At 46.3% G+C, this 15,245-nt stretch overlaps 1 protein-coding gene and 1 long non-coding RNA gene across 2 annotated transcripts; both read left to right on the top strand.

Moving 5' to 3' along the window:
* Positions 1–3,250: 3,250 nt before the first annotated feature.
* LOC115534591 (uncharacterized) lies at positions 3,251–5,649 on the top strand. Its single transcript, XR_003974340.1, has 4 exons — positions 3,251–3,698; positions 4,780–4,894; positions 5,057–5,359; positions 5,492–5,649. It is a non-coding gene; the product is annotated as an uncharacterized LOC115534591 (long non-coding RNA).
* Positions 5,650–5,703: 54 nt separating this feature from the next.
* On the top strand, positions 5,704–7,403 carry LOC115534503 (uncharacterized). The gene is made up of 4 exons (XM_030345518.1): positions 5,704–5,973; positions 6,073–6,307; positions 6,422–6,720; positions 6,842–7,403. The coding sequence occupies exons 1-4, from the start codon at positions 5,779–5,781 to the stop codon at positions 7,196–7,198; spliced, it is 1,086 nt and encodes a 361-aa protein (XP_030201378.1). The 5' UTR covers positions 5,704–5,778; the 3' UTR covers positions 7,199–7,403.
* Positions 7,404–15,245: the final 7,842 nt, after the last annotated feature.

Here is a 15,245-nt window from a genome sequence, read left to right on the forward strand (position 1 = left end):
ATGGCTGGCCCGGGCCGGATCCATTAAAAAAAATATATAAATAAAGTAAACCTCAAGTAAACCTCGTCGGCCCAAAAAGGCCTGCCAGCCCACCGGGCATTGCCCGGTTCGTCCGATGGCCAGTCCAGCCCTGAACGTGGGAGTTATTTAGCAGCAGCTGAACCAGTCTAAAAATCGGACACGTCAACGGAGCACTGAACTAGGCCCTCTCGGATGCCAGGTTGAAACATTTGTTTCACTACGACTCCTTTCATCTGCCCACCCCTCCTTCTCCAGAAAAAGATAATTAGAGAAAACGGCTAATAAAACGCTTGAGGTGGCGTTTTGAAAAGAAAAAACATGCAGTTTTTTAGTACATGCCATAAAGATAATTATGAGCCTTTAATTGATATCCAGATTTTTTTTGCGGAGACACATTCCTGTTCCCCACCGCTGAGCACTGGTGGATTGCGGAAGTATGCACTGTTCCTGTGGACTTGTATGGCGACACTTCCATTGGACTCCGTTATGTCCACATGACTCCGTTGTAGTGTTTTTTGCCGCCTACTTCCGGGGTATGGAGCCTCGCATAGTTCCAAAACATGAATTTACGGCTTAGGAGGTCATTAATTTCCATTACTGGCCGTCGAGTAACTTCTGAGGTAAGTCCATTAAATAGCTATCTCTTTTGAATTGTCAACTGTCTATATTGTATCAGAGGCCCTTTATGATGCATATACTGATATTTATTTGTGTATGCACAGCGTGATTATGTATATTTAGGTCATTCATTTCCATTGCTGGCCGTCGAGTAACTTCTGAGGTGTGTAGTGCATTAAATAGCTATCTCTTTTGAATTGATTGCCTGCTAGTTTGCTAGCTCAACTTCGCCATCTGTGAAGGTATCTCTGGGGTAAATTGATTAAATTGCTACCTCTTTTGAATTGTCAACTCTCTATATTATATCAGAGGGCCTTCATGATGCATATACTGATCTTTATTTGTGTGTGCACAGCGTAATTGTATATATTTTTTATCTTGGTAGACAACCGATTTCAGTCATTGACTGCTAGTTAGTCAGCTCGATTTCGCCAGCTGTGAAGGTATCACTGCACCAGAAGTTAAAGGTTGGGTATGGGATTTGCGAAACGCCAGCAGATTTTGAAATTACACAACTGAAATGTTGTCTGGAGCCTTGTGCTCCTGGTTGGGTCTCCCATGGCAGAGTGGTCTCAGGTGAGGGGCCAGACTAAGAATGGTTCAAAAACCTCAATGAATAATGGAAGAAGAGGAGATGTGACCCGGCCCGGAGGAAGCCCGGGGCCCCCATCTGGAGCCAGGCCCAGACGGAGGGCTCAATGGCGAGCGCCTGGTGGCCGGGTTTGCCATGGAGCCCGGTCGGGCAAAGCCCGAACAAACTACGTGGCACCCCCCCTCTCTTCATCCCATGGGCCCACCACCTGTGGGAAGACCCGTTGGGGTCAGGTGCGCAGCCAAATGGGTGGCAGCGAAGGTCAGGGGTCTTGACGGACCAGACCCGGGTGGCAGAAGCTGGCTCTGGGGACGTGGAACGTCACCTCGCAACGTCACGAACCGGACATTGTGAGGGAGGTGGAGCGCTATCAGTTAGATCTGGTGGGGCTTACCTCCACGCACAGTCTCAGCTCTGGTACCGTACTCCTGGATATGGGTTGGACTCTATTCTTCTCTGGAGTTGCCGAGGGCGTGAGGCGCCGGGCAGGTGTGGGGATACTCATAAATCCCCGGCTGAGCGCCGCGGTGTTGGAGTTTACCCCGGTAGACGAGAGGGTCGCCTCCCTACGCCTAAGGGTTGTAGGGGGGAAAACTCTGACTGTTTGTGCGTATGCAAACAGCAGTTCAGAGTACTCTGCCTTCTTGGAGACCCTGAATGGAGTCCTGTATGGGGCTCCTGTAGGGGACTCCGTAGTTCTGCTGGGGACTTCAACGCCCACGTGGGCAACGATGGAGACACCTGGAGAGGCGTGGTGGGGAGGAACAGCCTCCCTGATCTAAACCCGAGCGGTCGTTTGTTATTGGACTTCTGTGCATGGATTATCCATAACGAACACCATGTTCGAACATAAGGGTGCTCATAAGTTTACCTGGTACCAGAGTACCCTAGGCCGAAGATCAATGATCGATTTCGTGATCGTGTCATCTGATCTGAGGCCGCATGTTTTGGACACTCGGGTTAAGAGAGGGGCGGAACTGTCAACCGACCACCACCTGGTGGTGAGTTGGATCAGGGAATGGGGGCAATTTCCGGATAGACCTGGTAAGCCCAAACGAGTAGTGCGGGTGAATTGGGAACGTCTGGAGGAGGCCCCCGTTCTAGGTATCTTCAACTCACACCTCCGGCTGAGTTTTTCTGGCATTCCTGTAGAGGTAGGGGGCATTGAGCCGGAGTGGGCGGTGTTCAAAGCCTCTATTGCTGAAGCTGCGGCGGCTAGCTGTGGCCTCAGGGTCTTAGGCTCCTCAAGGGGCGGTAACCCTCGGACACCGTGGTGGACACCGGTGGTCAGGGATGCCGTCCGATTGAAGGAGGCCTTCCGGGATATGATATCCTGGAGGACTCCTGACTCGGTTGCAGGGTACCGACAGGCTCGACGGGCTGCAGCTGCTGACGTGTCGGAGGCTAAGCAGCGGGTGTGGGAGAAGTTTGGAGATGCCATGGAGAAGGACTTTCGGTCGGCACCAAAGTGTTTCTGGAAGACTATCCGGCACCTCAGGAGGGGGAAAAGGGAACCATCCAAGCTGTGTACAGTAAGGATGGGACTCTGTTGACCTCAACTGAGGAGGTCGTCGGACGTTGGAAGGAACACTTTGAGGAACGCCTGAATCCGAATAACACGCCCTCTATGTTGGAGGCAGAGCTCGAGGTTAATGGTGTTTCGTCGTCAATTTCAGTGGTGGAGGTCACTGAGGTAGTCAAACATCTTCGCATTGGCAAAGCCCCAGGGATTGATGAGATCCAGCCAGAAATGCTAAAGGCTCTGGGTGTTGAGGGGCTGTCATGGTTGACGCACCTATTCAACATTGCGTGGGAGTCTGTTACAGTGCCAAAGGAGTGGCAAACCGGGGTGGTGGTTCCCCTGTTCAAAAAGGGGGACCAGAGAGTGTGTGCCAATTACCGGGGTATCACAGTTCTCAGCCTCCCTGGTAAAGTCTACTCCAAGATGCTGGAAAGGAGGGTTCGGCCGATCGTCGAACCTCAGATTGAAGAGGAACAATGCGGTTTTCGCCCCGGACGCGGAACTACGGACCAGCTCTTCACTCTCGCAAGGATCCTGGAGGGGGCCTGGGAGTATGCCCATCCGGTCTACATGTGTTTTGTGGATCTGGAGAAGGCGTTTGACCGGGTCCCCAAGGATAAACTGTGGGAGGTACTGCGGGAGTATGGGCTGGTGCACTCATAAAAATGATTCAAGCACTTCTTAGATATGACAAATTAATATTCTATTTGTCTAATGAAATATATATTAATTCAAATAAAAACCAAAATAGTTTAACTCGTACAACTTAAAATGTATTCATCGTCTCCGCTGACGCTGCTGACCTATCCGTTCAACCCAAAAAGATTGAGGTCAATGACGGAAGCATGCGCACGTGAGTTGACCACGCCCCTCTTTCCATGCCCTGAAGCAGCGCGCCATTTTGTTCATCTTCTGGCTGCAGCGAGCGGCTTCCACTTACTCTCGGTAAGTTTGCATTTTTTTCAGTAGTCCCAAAGTGGGAGTTATTGCATGCTGTTTTATAAATTAGCATCTGTAAAGTTGCCGTGATAATGTAAAGAACAGAAGAATTTCTCATGTTTTTTTAAAGGTTGAGTTGGCAGGCTGTGGCTGTGTGAGGCCTCATTTCAGTTTTGAGCTAGCTTAATATAGTAGTAAAGAAGCGTTCAATCACGCGGGAATCGACATAAGCACACTGTCTTGTAATGATGATTTTTTTTTTTGTGATAGATTTACTTGTTTATAAGGGGCTCTCATTGATTTAAAGCTTTAAGGCCAATTTATGTATCCTGAATAATGGGCGCGAACGTCGCGGAGTCCGCAGACATGCCGGACATGCTCAGTGTCAGTCAGCACATGGCTCAGAGGGAAAATAAATCGAGTTACCTCTGCAGGAATATAACGGTTTAACGTATAGTCTACTTTCCGTTAGGCTAGGTGAGAATCTGCTCGTTTTTTCACTGCAGAGCAATTTTATTACAATTCCGGTATTTTGAACATTGAGGCTCGAGCCCCATTTCTGGTTGGGCTCAGTTGACACCGAAGTTTTCAGAAATGTGCAACTCACCGAGTGGTTAGTGGTGTTCGTTCGTTGTTCCAAATCAAGTATCGTAGCGAAATACAGTTTCTACCGGGCAATGATTCTTCCAACAGGAATCAATGGGATTTATAAAATGCGATACATGTGCAATAAAACATGACAGAAACTGTATTTCGCTACGATACTTCATTTGGAACATCAACGTACACAACAACTCGGTGAGTTGCACATTTCTGAAAACAAACGTTCAGGGTTGTTTTAAGGACAGGTTTGTGCATGCACGTAGCCAGCCATTGTGTTAGCCAATACCCGAGAAAGGACCAATAGTCAACAATTGTGTGTGTGTGTGTGTGTGTGTGTGTGTGTGTGTGTGTGTGTGTGTGTGTGTGTGTGTGTGTGTGTGTGTGTGTGTGTGTGTGTGTGTGTGTGTGTGTGTGTGTGTGTAACAATATGTGATGCTCACCTAGTCCTCTTATTTTGAGTAATGAAATGCAGCCCTTTTTTCAGGAATGTATGGACAAACTGAACCTCAGGAACTTGGTGTCTATTTCAATGGATGGGCCCAATGTGAATTGGAAACTCTTCGACCTTTTCCAGAAAGATCAAGCTGAGCAGTACGGAGGTGAGGAGTTTATAATGCTATTACTGTGTGTGTGGGTGAGTGTGTTTCTGATCCATTAGTAATTCTAAAAATGTATTTTATTTGTAGTGCACTTAACATTGAATAAACAATTTCAAAGTTCTAATTTGGTTTCTAATATCAAGTTTGCATTGAAACCTTTAGGTCTTCAGCTCGTTTGTGTGGGGAGCTGTGGCCTACACACACTACACAACTCCTTCAAGTGTGGGTTCACTGTATGGCAGCTGGACAAATTGCTGAGAGCAATACACACATTGTTTCACAATACGCCTGCCAGGAGAGAGGATTACATCACCGTAACCAAGTCCAGTGTGTTCCCTCTATCTTTCTGTGCCCATCGTTGGGTAGAAAACCTTCCGGTTGTGGAGAGAGCCCTGGCAGTCTGGCCATCATTTCTCCTGTACATGGAAGCTGTGAAAACAAAGAGACTCCCGAACCCTGGAACAGGTAGGCCCTTCTTAAATGATGTGAATAGGTCTGTGACTGTGTCCTAACCCTGGTGGTGGTGTGGCCTTGTCATCGTTTTTGTAATATATGGCTAAGTTGAAATGTCTGACTGTCTGTATGTCTTTTTCTCAGCATCATATGACACAGTTGCAGCAGCCATAAAGGATCCACTCGTCTTGGCCAAATTGCAGTTCTACGCAGCAATTGCCAGGACCTTCAATCCCTTCCTGAAAAAATATCAGACGGATGAGCCTGTGCTCCCATTCCTCCCCAAAGGACCTGACCGAGTTGATGATAACAATTTACTTAACGTTATAACCACTGATTGGGCTCAATTGATCCATTATGACAAAATGGGGTTTGTGGTTAGGATGTGTAAAAAATAGTGGCTACATTGTGCATCATCATAAGATAATTTGATGTTGGTGATTAATGTGCCGCACCAGACATTTTTGTGTTTGTCTGTTGACAGTCTACCCAGACGCTTCATAAAGAGAGAAGTACTACACGATATCACTGCCCTGCAGCTGACCAAACTGGATGTCACAGACAAGACCATCTGGCTCAGCCCACAAGACATCAGCATTGGTCTAGGTGCAGAGTCAGTCCTTAAGGTAGTGTGGTGTTTTCAAAAGATAATTTTACAAATGGTTAGGGTGAACCAGGTGTCATTGAAGACATGTTCTATATTCATGGCTAATTTCTCTCTCTAGAGAATCAAAGGTGCAGAGCTCAGGGTGCTCGAGTTCAAGAGAGAGTGCATGCAGGGACTGAGTAACATGATCAAGAAAGTGCAGGACAAGAGCCCCCTCAAGTATCTGACTGTTAGGCAGATGGTGTGCCTGAATCCGTCAGTAATGTATAGAGAACCAGAAAGAGGCAGGAATCACATGAAAGGGCTGGTTCAAAGGTTTCTCCAGGACAAACAGCTTACTGATACTTCTTCGGGTAAGAATAAGGCAAATTATAGGCTACACATGAATTTATCCTCAATCTAATTAGCTGGTAATGCCCAAAGATTTATCAATGTTTTTCTCTATTTTCTCATTTGTTTTGTCGTAGGGGATGTCATACTGCAGCAGTTTGACAGTCTCCTTTCCTTGGAGAGCCGGAGTGAGGACTTCCTCTCCTTTCAAACCATGCAGACGAGGCTGGACATCTTCCTGAGCAGCGCCATGGAGCCTTATCCCGAGCTGTGGGCCTTCTGCAAGAAGCTGCTCATCCTCATCCACGGTCAAGCTACAGTTGAGCGTGGATTCTCAATCAATAAAGAGGTGGAGTCTGATAACTTGGCGGAGGATACAGTGGTCACACGGAGACTGGTGTGTGACTACATCATACAACATGGAGGTGTTACCAAGGTAAGATGACTCCTGTCTGGAGTAGTAATATGCTGTTGACTTAAAAGTTGATAGAATCAACATAGTTGGTCTCTTGAGTTTGTCACTGAATCTGGTTCTCTTTCCCCAACCCGATACCCAGGTTCCACTCAGTAAACCGCTACTGGAAAGTGTAGCAAGGGCAAGGACAAGGTATCGTACCCATCTGGAGACCAAAAGAAGGAACAGGGAGGCAAAAGACCAGGCTCTCAAGAGGAGGGAAGCAGAGGACTGTCTTGAGGAGCTGAAGGTTAAGAGGAGACGTGTACAGGAGGTATCTGAGGGTCTGGCTAGGGATGCAGACAAGATGGCTGAGGAGGCTGAAGCGAAGGCAGGGAGCAAGATGGCTGGCCTGATCACCAGGTCAAACATTCTGCGGAGAGGCCATAAGGAGAAGTTGGCAGAACTGGCTCTCCTTGATAAAGAGATCGCTGCTAAGAGTGCAGAGCTTAGGAGTTGACTGTGTGATCATAATTTTATTTATTGTTGAGTTGATTTTCATTGTTTATTGCTCAGGAGTCTGTGCTGTTGGCGTAAGTACTCACCACTATGCTGCAATGTTCCATCATTCCATAATGCTTTACAGTCCACATTTTCACATTTGTTGAAATAAATGAACACATTTTGAACAAACGCTGTCGGTAGGTCTGTGAAATAGGCCGTGAAATAGGTATTAATTTTTATATAAGTGGTCTTAAAAGGGACTTAAAAAGACTTGAATTTGACTTGAAAAAACCTGTAGGAACCCTGTAATAAAATAACCTCAAACAGCTAATGTCTCATGTATGTTATATTGGGGTAGGGGGTAGAATGGGAGGGGGGGATTTTTGAATAATTCATTTCCAATGAACCATATATTTTTAGGTTCAACAAACACAATTTATTTTAACTACTTTAATATAATAACTTTTGTTTACCTCTCTTTGTTACAAATATGTAGTGGTAACTCAATCTAATTTCATTAGATAGATGAATTTAGTTTCAGCTGGACCAACTTAGAAAAAAATTGGTAGATGAACTCAAATACGTTGTATTGAATCGATGGACTTGTTTTCGGTTGGGGTAGCATATATTTATTGGATGGAAATCCTGCCCACAATTTAATTGAGTTCATCCAATGAGTGGTTTTTTTGAGTGTGTGTGGTGAGCGTTCTGGTGCAGATTGGCTGCCGTGCATCACCCCTAGTGGGTGCTACACACTGGTGGTGGTGAGTGAGGTCCCCCCCTTCAATGTAAAGCGTCTTTGAGTGTCTAGGAAAAAGCGCTATATAAATTCAATGCATTATTATGGGGTAAGGGGGTGTCTCCTCAGGGCCATCCAATCTCTGTACTCCCGAAGCGAGAGCTGTGTTCGCGTCCTCGGCAGCTTCATTCTCAGTGGGTGTTGGTCTCCGCCAGGGCTGCGCCTTTTCACCAATCCTGTTTGTGATATACATGGACAGGATATCGAGGCGTAGTCGTGGTGGGGAGGGGTTGCAGTTCGGTGGTCTGAGGATCTCGTCACTGCTTTTTGCAGATGATGTGGTCCTCATTGGATCATCGGCCTGTGACCTTCAGCACTCACTGGATCGGCTGGCGGCCGAGTGTGAAGCGGCTGGGATGAGGATCAGCACCGCTAAATCTGAGGCCATGACTCTTAGCAGGAAATGGGTGGATTGCTTACTCCGGGTAGGAAATGAGTCCTTAGCCCAAGTGAAGGAGTTGAAGTACCTCGTGGTCTTGTTCGCTAGTGAGGGTACGATGGAACGTGAGATTGGCCGGAGAATCGGAGCAGCGGGGGCGGTATTGCGTTCGCTTTACCGCACCGTTGTTACGAAAAGAGAGCTGAGCCGCAAGGCAAAGCTCTCGATCTACAGGTCGATCTTCGTTCCTATCCTCACCTATGGTCATGAGGGTTGGGTGATGACCGAAAGGACGAGATCACGGGTACAAGCGGCCGAGATGAGTTTTCTCAGAAGGGTGGCTGGCGTCTCCCTTAGGGATAGGGTGAGAAGCTCAGCCATCCGTGAGGAACTCGGATTAGAGCCGCTGCTCCTTTACTTAGAAAGGAGTCAGCTGAGGTGGTTCGAGCATCTGGTAAGGTTGCCCACTGGGCGCCTCCCTTGGGAGGTGTTTCAGGCATGTCCAGTGGGGAGGAGACCTCGGGGAAGACCCAGGACTAGGTGGAGAGATTATATCTCAACGCTGGCCTGGGAATGCCTCGGGATCCCCCCGTCAGAGCAGGTCAATGTGGCCCGGGAAAGGGAAGTCTGGGCCCCCCTGCTTGAGCTGCTCCCCCCGCGACCCGACCCCGGATAAGCGGATGAAGATGAGATGAGATGAAGAGATGAGACAACTGAAATGGTCCTACCCCCTCTCCTTCAACGCTGACTCTGACTCCACCCATTCCAAGTACATGGACGCGCAATCATGCACGAGCGAACAAAGATGCGCGAGAGCGAGCATCTGGAGCTAGTTAGCTAGCTCCAGTAGCTACTGCAGGATAACAACAAACAGAAGCTTGCTCAGGGTCACGAGCTTTGAGTACTAGGGCTTTGACTCTGAACTTCGTTATTCGAATATAATTTGAATATCAAAAAATAAATCAAAATTCGAACAAATATTAGGCAGCCCTTAATATTCGAACCTATTATGGGCAGGCCAAGAGTAGGAGACATCATAATATTGTAATGACCACGGAAGAGGCAGTGAATGAAGTATTGATTAGACAGCGATTTATTAGAAACCTAATAAACCGTTGGAACGCGCAAGACCGGTAAGCATAGCAACGCCGGTAAACAAACCTTGCGAAGCCCAATCAAGGTCTTACTGAAGGCATTTAATGGTCAAAATATTATTCATAAATGTTCGAATATATTTGAATATTAATATTAATAAACAAACAAACTTTGAATATGATTTTTTGGGCAAAAGTCTAAGCCCTATTGAGTACGTGCACGAAGGGGTCACGCGGGGAGCGGGGGAGGGGGAGTGCAGTACGACCGTTTGATTGACATACTTACCGTCCAATGCCACTCGGTGGTTCTGGAAATCATTGGCTGGAATTTTCGAACCCTGCCCGTTCCACAGATGATTGACTTGTTTAATTTTCATGTCAGTACTTCTAACTCAGTGGCTGTAAGTGGCTTATGATAAGGATTTCAAGTAATTTTGCAAAAATGGCCAAAAAAGAGAATTCCATACCCAACCTTTAAGTAGTGAATCTCTGACAACTTCTATTTAGTTAGTTATTGATGTAGGATTACTAGGATCAATAATAATAATAATAATAATATATTTAATTTAGAGGCGCCTTTCAAGGCACCCAAGGTCACCTTACAGAGCATAAAGTCATCATAAATCGTTTAAAAACAAGACATTGTGGAAAAACAAAAAAACAAAAACAAGACAAAACAAACAAACAATCAAGACAGTGATCAGTTAGACGTTGTGTGCGAGTTTGAACAGGTGAGTTCTGAGTTTTGACTTGAAGGTTGTAATGGTGTCTGACTGTTTTATGTGTGGGGGGAGGGAGTTCCAGAGCCTGGGTGCTGAACAGCTGAATGACCGGGCACCCATTGTAATGAGTCGTGATGTAGGGATACATAGTAGTCCAGCAGAGGTTGAGCGGAGGGAGCGGGAGGGAGTGTATTCTTGGAGGAGGTCGCAGAGGTAACTGGGAGCTAGATTGTTGAGAGCTTTGTAGGTGAGGAGTAGGGTTTTGTATTGGATGCGATAGTGTACTGGGAGCCAGTGAAGTTGGATCAGGACAGGGGTGATGTGGTCAGATGATTTGGTGCGGGTGATGATCCGGGCGGCTGAGTTCTGAATGATCTGCAGTCTGTTGATGAGTTTGGTGGGGAGTCCGGTGAGGAGGGCGTTGCAGTAGTCTATGCGTGATGTGACAAATGAGTGAACTAGGATTTCAGTGCTGGATTGGGTCAGTGATGGGCGGAGTCTGGCGATGTTGCAGAGTTGGAAGAATGCAGTCCGGGTGATGTTGTGAATATGGGGTGCGAATGAGAGGGTGTTGTCCAGGATGACGCCGAGGCGCTTGACTTTGGAGGAGAAGGGTACTGGGAATCCATCGATGATTATGAGTGGAGCTGGGGTGTGTTGTGATTTGGTGAGGGTGGATTTGGAGCCGATGAGCAGGGCCTCGGTCTTGTTTCCATTGAGTTTCAGGAAGTTCCTGCTCAACCAGCTCTGGATGTCTTCCAGGCACGTGATGAGGGAGGTGGGGGGGATGGCAGCGGTGGGTTTGGTGGAGATGTAGACCTTGAGGCGAAGGCTGCTTGAGCTGGCTGGTGGTGGCGAAGGATGGTGGTGTCGACTTCTGTAGCTAGTGGTGGCGGCTTGTGCCGGCGAAGGCAGTTGGTGGTGGCGACTGCTGGTGGCTGGTGGTGTTGGTGGTGGTGGTGGCGGCTGCGACTGCTGCGATTGTTGTCCTTCCTTTCGTCCTGATGCACTTTACTATCCTTAACCTCAGCCTGATGTTTGTGGAGTGTGATGGAAAATCCACATGTTGTATTGTTTTAATAATAATAATAATAAATGAAATGTATATAGCGCTTAATATGGTACTCTAAGACGCTAAGACGCTAAGACCTGTTTTGGTCTATGTATGAATTTAAGTTTTGTTGCTATTCTGTGTAATTTTATATAGTGCCTAAGTTCTACTCCTTGTGGGTCATCTAAAGTGTAAACCTTCAAGGGTCGTGTGATGCATTTTTATTGCCTGCCCTTTCTGTTGTTTTTCGTGTGTTGTAAATCAGCTTCCAAGCAATGCTTTGATGTATGGGCCTGTTCCTCGACCCTCTGGCTAGCGTCAACGAAGCCAGAGGGTTACATTGCACGGCCGCCGACCCCTCAAATGGCATCGGGGTGAGCTTCAATTGTAAAGATTACCATCTGGTAAACAAAGGCTGTTGGTTTATTGGGGGACACACCTCCTCCAGAACCCAACCCAAGGGAATAAGAACTCATCGATTCAAACACTCAATGGACTTGTCTGAGCGTACGTTCAGAGTATGAAGTAAGACGCAACGAGAAGCTCCCATCTGAGGCCTCAGATTATTGTAATGTATGCCTGTTATGTTGTTTGTTGATGCATGTTGTGATGTATCTTTGTTCGTGCTTTTATTACAAATATATATAACCAGCAATTGCCTGCAAGTATTGTGTGCTTTTTGCATCTAAATATCTCATCTGCTTAGACACAATATCTGATAAAGAAATTGCCACGACAGGAGTATTTTCTATTAATAACTTATAATATTCCTCCCTGTGCCTTCACTGTGTTCTTGTTTTACAAGTTAGATATACACACACACCTGTTCACACTTTTGTTGTTCTTGTTCCACAGATGACTTACATTGTTTTATTTATTGATTCCCCCTGGCTCTACTTTGCTGTTCTTGTTCACTTACTTTATCTTTGCTTCGTTGTACTTATTCCTTGTTCCCACTTGTTTTTGGTTCCACAAACCTCAGCCTGATATATGTGGAGAAGATTTTTTTCTAAACACTCAACATCTCAAACACTGGGTCCAGCTTTACATGGTGCATCCGCCTTTGCAGCGTGCAGATGATAGGCAGTGGAATCTGCATTTGCTGGAGGGCTTTATAACCAGTGGTCCATTTTACTTGTATTGCTTTTTTAATTGTCTCCTTTTTCTCAACGTATTCCTCTCCTGTTAACACTTATATATACAATATTCATCCCTGTTCCTTCACTTTGTTCTTGTTTTTCAAGTTGGATACACACACACACATTCTTGTTGTCTCACTCATTGTTTAATAAAACAAATACTATTCATTCATCCAACATACATTTTTTATTCTTTAATATATGTGATACTTTGTGTATGGCTTAGTCTTAAAAGTATCATGGTCATGTGGTCAGCTCATGCCTCATCAGAAGAAGTTGCCTGGAAACTAAATGCTAAATGGACTGTTGCTACTCTGCTTTCTCAATCGCTCTCTGACCACGGGTAAGTGAATCGGAATTACAAGCGAAATCAAGAAGATTCAATAGTCCAGTTGCGCAAAAATGAACATCTAGAATCGTCTATGATTTCAGAACAGATGTAGTAAGGTTAAGCCACTAAAGTCAGTAGCCTAGTGCTACCCATGCTAACATGAACGTGAAGCTTTCCCTCAAACTCAAAGACGTATCTAAGTAGCCTGCAGTTGTCACCTTACCACTCCAAATGTAAAACGGACATTTACAAATATGCAACAAAAAAAAAAAAGTACTATATATGTGCTTTTCAATTTATATTTACCATTCAATATTGAAATCGCTGCTGTCAGTCCCATTGAAGAACACGGCAGCGCGGCCTGTTTTGGAACTATGCAGGAACTATATACACGTGACCACCCTGCCGGCGAGATCAGAGAGTGTCGCAACTCCTCTCTCTATGCCTCTGACATGGACCACCTAGACATGTTGCAAAACTACCTGCAAAAAAACCCACAGCTGAGACTTGCAGGAGCAGATTCGAGCAGTTGTAACGATGGACTTGTGCTTGCTCATTAAAATGCTGAATCAACATAGCGTTCTATATAATTTTATTGGTGAGGAAATTTTTGACAGATTCAACTTCTGATGCATTAGTTCACATTTGGGTTTACGATGCACACATTTTGGGCATGTTCTCAGATTATGAAATACGGGTGTGCCAATGTGTTTTGCACCAACTGCGCTGCAACGATTGTAGCAAAAGTATAAATTGCATGACTCTTTGAAGTTGTGATGCACAGACTTGTGAACTCTGAGACCCTATTTTGTAACGATGGATCTTGGCTCTTAAGATCATTCTCCCGATGGATCTTTCGAACCAACGATAATTTCTTTGGAGCGTTTCCCGAAACTCCTCTTAACATGAACGCGCTGTCACTGCACTCACGATGATCGTGGGATTGTAACAGTCCACTGACACGGTACTGAAACGGCTATGTAGAGCCAGACCTCTCTCGGAGCTCAGCTCCCACTGGCTCCCACCTAACTCGAACCCTGGCTATAGGTCTTTCTACACTGCAGAGCCGGTTCAGTCGCAGCTTGGCACGCCTGGCGATTTCACCTTCTTATCTCAAGTTTCCTGTGTAAAACCGAGGGGGTCAAATCCCCCGTTCGTCACGGGGCGGGGTTTCTTGGTTCAGTGGGGAAGGCGGGGCTGTGCACGGAGTCTCTGACCTCTTTAGAATAATTTGTATTATTGCATACTCCCGAATGTTTTCATTTTTTATGAATGAAGACACCCGCATGCAATAATGAGTTTAATCTATAGTAGGCTAACGATGCTCTTAGCGTCCTACGAGTACCCTGGAACACTCGTTAGCTACGAGCGTTTTCAAGACGTTCGTTACCAACGATGCTTTCGGGAAACTGTGTGAAAACACGTACGATGCTCGTACGACCCACTCTGCGATCCACTTAGGCTAACGATGCTTTCGGGAAACTGGGCCCAGGCGAGCTGGTGGGAGGGTGAGCTGGATGGAGGGAGATGATCTGAGAGAACGGGCGGGTGTCTTGATATGGAGAAGCTCGGTAAGATACTGAGGGGCAAGATTGTTGATGGACTTGAAAGTGAGAAGCAGGATCCTGTAGATGATACGATATTTGATGGGGGGCCAATAAAGTTGCTGCAGGACAGGTGTTATGTGACCGATGAAGTGGGTTTTAGTAGTGATACAGGCTGCAGAGTTTTGTACCAATTGTAATTTATGTATGGACTTAGCAGGTAAACCAAAGAGGAGAGAGTTGCTGCAGTCCAGACGCGATGCGACCAGGGTGTGAACCAGAATTTCAGCACTGTTGGGGGAGAGAGATGGGCTCAGGCGAGAGATGTTACGTAGATGAAAGTATGCTGCTGACCGAGTGACATTATTGATATGGGACTGAGATGATAGGGTGCTATCCAGGATGACACCCAGACTCTTGACCTGGGGAGAGGGGGAAATTGATGAAATGTCAATGCAGATGGAGAAGTTATTTATTTTAGAGAGGGTGGATCTGGTGCCAATAAGGAAGATTTCAGTTTTGTCGCAGTTCAGTTTGAGAAAGTTTTGGGAGAACCGGGATCTGATTTCCTGGAGGCAATCGGAGAGGGAGGTGGGAGGGAGGGTCTTGGAGAGGAGGAGAGGGTGGAAGAATGGGATCTACATTTTTTGAGTTGGACATACTGAGTACGTCCAGATAGATATGATTTAAACCAGTCCAGAGGTGTGTCAGATATTCCACGAGAGGCTAATCGGTCGATGAGGATGGTCTCGGAAATGCTGTCAAAAGCTGCACTCAGGTCCAGGAGGATCAGGATGGTGAGTTGTCCAGCGTCCGCAGCCATGAGGAGGTCATTGGTTATTTTAACAGGAGCTGTTTTGGTGCTATGAAGTGGGCGAAAGCCTGATTAGAACTGTTCGTAAAGAGTATTGTGAGAGAGGTGATCATGAATCTGAGAGGCAACTGTTTTTTCCAGAATTTTTAAGAGGAAGGGGAGGTTGGAGATTGGGCGGAGGTTGTTGAAG

This window comes from Gadus morhua, chromosome 21 (assembly GCF_902167405.1).
Source record: "Gadus morhua chromosome 21, gadMor3.0, whole genome shotgun sequence".
In the NCBI taxonomy this organism is placed as follows: domain Eukaryota; kingdom Metazoa; phylum Chordata; class Actinopteri; order Gadiformes; family Gadidae; genus Gadus; species Gadus morhua.

Bases quoted from the DNA above. Each gene is read 5' to 3' on its own strand.
- LOC115534503 (XM_030345518.1), top strand. From the start codon at position 5,779: ATGTTGGTGATTAATGTGCCGCACCAGACATTTTTGTGTTTGTCTGTT. The intron at 5,974-6,072 runs GTAGTGTGGTGT...TTCTCTCTCTAG, and splicing joins GTGCAGAGTCAGTCCTTAAG to AGAATCAAAGGTGCAGAGCT. The intron at 6,721-6,841 runs GTAAGATGACTC...CCCGATACCCAG, and splicing joins AACATGGAGGTGTTACCAAG to GTTCCACTCAGTAAACCGCT.